This window comes from Haemaphysalis longicornis, unplaced genomic scaffold, assembly GCF_048455015.1.
Source record: "Haemaphysalis longicornis isolate Haplotype H1 unplaced genomic scaffold, Haemaphysalis longicornis Haplotype H1 scaffold_1, whole genome shotgun sequence".
Lineage (NCBI taxonomy): Eukaryota > Metazoa > Arthropoda > Arachnida > Ixodida > Ixodidae > Haemaphysalis > Haemaphysalis longicornis.
The window spans coordinates 66,242,115-66,245,738 of NW_027526203.1; the positions used below are offsets into that span (position 1 = coordinate 66,242,115).

At 53.5% G+C, this 3,624-nt stretch overlaps 1 protein-coding gene across 1 annotated transcript; it reads right to left on the minus strand.

Annotated features, from left to right (window-relative positions):
• Positions 1–719: 719 nt before the first annotated feature.
• On the minus strand, positions 720–3,308 carry LOC144175665 (CREB-binding protein-like). The gene has a single exon (XM_077704733.1). It carries the CDS (start codon positions 3,306–3,308, stop codon positions 720–722), a length of 2,589 nt encoding a protein of 862 aa, XP_077560859.1.
• Between the last annotated feature and the right edge of the window lie 316 nt (positions 3,309–3,624).

Consider the following 3,624-nt stretch of genomic DNA (forward strand, 5'->3'; position numbering starts at 1 on the left):
TTATGACGTTAGGCCTACCGCCCAATGGTTAGGCTTAACGTCGGTTATCCTCTAATATGAGTGCAACGACGTGCAAAGCAACGTCATACTCATCGTACGTCAGACACGGGAGCCAATTAACATGAGCCACCAAAGCGTGACGTTAGGCCCAACGTCGGGCCGTCGCATGCTCCGCTTCCTCTCCCTGGGCTGTGCATCATCTTTTGTGAAAGCGCGTTATAAAATGGAAAGTACTGGAAGACTCATGAAGAAGGCTTCACAAGAGGCTTCTAAAACCCAGGTGCCACAAAACAGGTTTACGAATATTTGCGGGTTTACGTAAACAGAACAGGTCTACGGATACACGGGAGCTCCAGTCCTATTCGTATGCCGCAAACGCTTGGCCTGGCTCCAGTTCTCCACAAACTTGCTTAGCTGCTCAGATTTTCATCCTGTCCTAGCCGTCCCCCGGCTAAGATGGCGCTACGGCTAGGTCGGGGTTCAGGGCTAGGCTCCGAGTCAACACCACTGGGGGCATACACTAAGAGGGTCTTCCCTCCAGCTGTTTCGAGTGCGTTAGGCTAGGTTAGGGCGAGGAACGAATGAATTGCTGGTACTGGGCAAGCTCGCAACGTACGTTGTTTCCAAGTAGGGCACATTTGTCTGGCTAATGTCTTTGCATTTGCTGCGTTAGGTTTGTAATTGGTAAAAATAATGCGGACCCCCGCGATTTCCAGGATCTACTGCGCGAAGGTGTCCCGTTCCCGTAGCCGCGTTTGCCCAAGAGGTCGGGCGCCTGCTTCCACGCGGGCGTCACGTACAGCCCCCATGGTGGAACCCGGAGGCTTGGAGACGATTCCGAGAGGCATGCTGGCTAGTGGAAGGGAGGGAGGCACGAGCGTAAAGGTGGCGATGGTTGTCGGGGTCAAATCGAATGTCTTCCGGTTCCTCACCGTGGTCATGCTGGTACTGCGGCGCCGCAGGAAGAGCTCCTGCTGCAGGCGATGCTGCACATGCAGCTGCTGCAACTCGTGTTTGATGTTCGCGCACAATGGCACAGGGCATATGCCCTCCTGGCACTGCTTGGCGTGGTAGCAGCAGAGAGCAATGAGGTGCTTGCAGGTGGGGCAGACTCCGTTGGTCTTGCGTTTGCAGCTATTATAGTGTTGCACCTGACGCTTCATGTTCCGGCAGCCTTGTAGCGTGCAGTTGGCATCCTGGCATTGGACAGCATGAAGCAGCCGGCGGATGCACCGCTGAAAAGAGAGCAGCTGCGACTTCTCGGAGTCATTCTGCTTGAGATCGACCACAAAGGGGCTACCTTCCAGGTCTATTTTGTGCGCGTGACCCTCACGGTCGTAACAGGCAACACACAAGTGAAAGTCGTCGCACACAGCGCAGTGGTGGCGAGGCTCCACGTGGCTCTTGCAGCCAATGCACGTGTACGTGAAGCGGGATAGCCTTTGGTTATGAAGCTCGTATAGCAAGGCCATGCTTGAGTATTTGGCCCGGCGCAAGGATGAGAATTCGTAGTGCTTTTCCCGAGCAAAGGTAAGGAAGGAATCTCGACCTTCCATCAGGCCACACGGCATAAGCCTGTCGGGGTCGTTGATATTGGGCAGGCTGACCGCTGCTGGGGCTGAGTGCAACCGGATAACGAAGAACGCCTTCTTGTACTTTTCGATCGCCTTGTACACCTTGGTCGAGAGGCCGGTTCTCGTGCGGGACATGGTTGTCTTCTTGTTTTCGCGCCCGTCGCTTTTGCTCTTGTTGGCATTTCTGTTGCGGCCACTCTTGTGGCTCTTCTCGCTCTGGTCTAAGCGCTCTTGCACACCGTCCTGGCACCCCTCCGAAATGACCGTGGAGTCTGCTAGGGTCTCTGAAGTCACCCTATTTTCTTCTTCCTCCTGCTCGAGCTCTTTTATACCATCCTCGAGCATACTGGGCCAGAAATCCCCCTCAAAGTAGGGGAGCTCACAGGCACCCTTCAGTTTATCGCCTCTGGCTTGCTCCCAGATGTCCTTGTACTCGAGCACAATCTTCTCAAGTATTCCTCTGTCAAGCATCAACTTGTACCAATCTCGGAGTTTCTTGGGCGTCGGCATCTTCTGGTCAGGCGGATGACAGTAGAATATGTAGTCGTCCCCTTTGCTCGGTGGGCACGCCCAAATGTGCACCAATATGAACCCCAAATTTTTTACGTAGTCGAGGTAGCCCAGTAGGATCTCGTGATAAACAGCCGTCCGAAGCCGCCTTGGTTCGAAAAACTGCACGCTGTCTAGGTAGGCAATGTATACGCGGCGTGTGTTGGGCGGGGGGCACTCCGAGCCATACTCCTGCACGTGCATCCCGAAGAAGCAAACCTCGGCACCATCAATTTCCTGGAATGCAAACAGCGCCTTAGCCCGATATGGGAACCCGGCGGGCCAACGCCCCGTGTCCACGTATATTTTCTTCATGCCTGGCTTTACCTCTACTACCTTTTCTGTACACGCCAGAACCCTGATCGTTACTTCACCTGCCTCAGACTCTTTTTGCAGGAATAAATTTAACCGGCTCTGGATGAAGTCGCCAAGCTGGCAGGTGGGCAGGGTCTTTGAGGTAAACTTGGTTTCTTCTCTGTTTTCGCCTTTTTGCTTCAAGCAGTTATCACAGATATAACCGTCGGGCGAGACGGCATCGCAATGCAGCACACACACCCTGTGCAGCTTGCGGCCGCATTCAGCGCATTCAACGAAGGGCTCAGGTTCCCTGTGATCGTTCTTCATTAGAACGAACTGATCCTTACGAATCGTTGCGTGAGGCTGCGCGAGGTCGTCTGCCAGGGCAAAAGCTTCTCCAGTAACATTAACAAAACACTTCTTACAGAATGTGTAAAGGTTTTTGTACCTCCAGTAGTAGGAATTCGGGGGTATTCTGCACGATTGCGTGCCGATGCAGAAAAGTACTGGAGTTTCATAAAAAAATTTGTGCCCACAGCAGTACCCTAATGACTTCATCACTGATTCAGTCTCCTTCTCCAGTTCTTGAAAGAGGTTTATGGAGTCAACATGTCTCCGCGTCGTCTTGTGGTTGTAGATCCGAAAACGAGAGACAATAAGCCAGATGTCATCGACATACTGCCAGGGGTCCTGGTACTGGCCCGTGTCCAGCTTCCTTTTAATAGAGGCCAGGTCCACTGTATTATTCCCCGTGTTGATGGAGCCGGACGTTAGAAGTCGTCGACGCTCGACGGGCTGCCGGAAAGAAAACCAGCAAGGGTACTGAGTGGATAACCTTTCTAAAATTGGCATTAGCGCTTGCTTGAACTCCTCGTGATGGAATGTCATCTTTTGGGGCATAGAGCTCGAAGTCAGCTGGCAGAAATACAGGCACGCTACGGGTCTGTTGCTGCTGCTGCTGCGATGCTCTGCTGCTGCGTAGAATCTCCTGCGAAGGGCTGCAGGGTGGACGCCAGCCTAATATAACGCTTGCCAGCAGGCCTGTGGACGTTACCTCCAGCCAGGCTTGGGCCTGACGGCGATACCGTCTACCAATGCTGAAGAGGGTTCCCCTTCGAGGTGGCAGAATGAGGGCAGCAACGCAGCAACGGCGTTGGCAGCAGGTGAGAGAGACGGCGGTTCACTCATGACGGCGAAAACATGA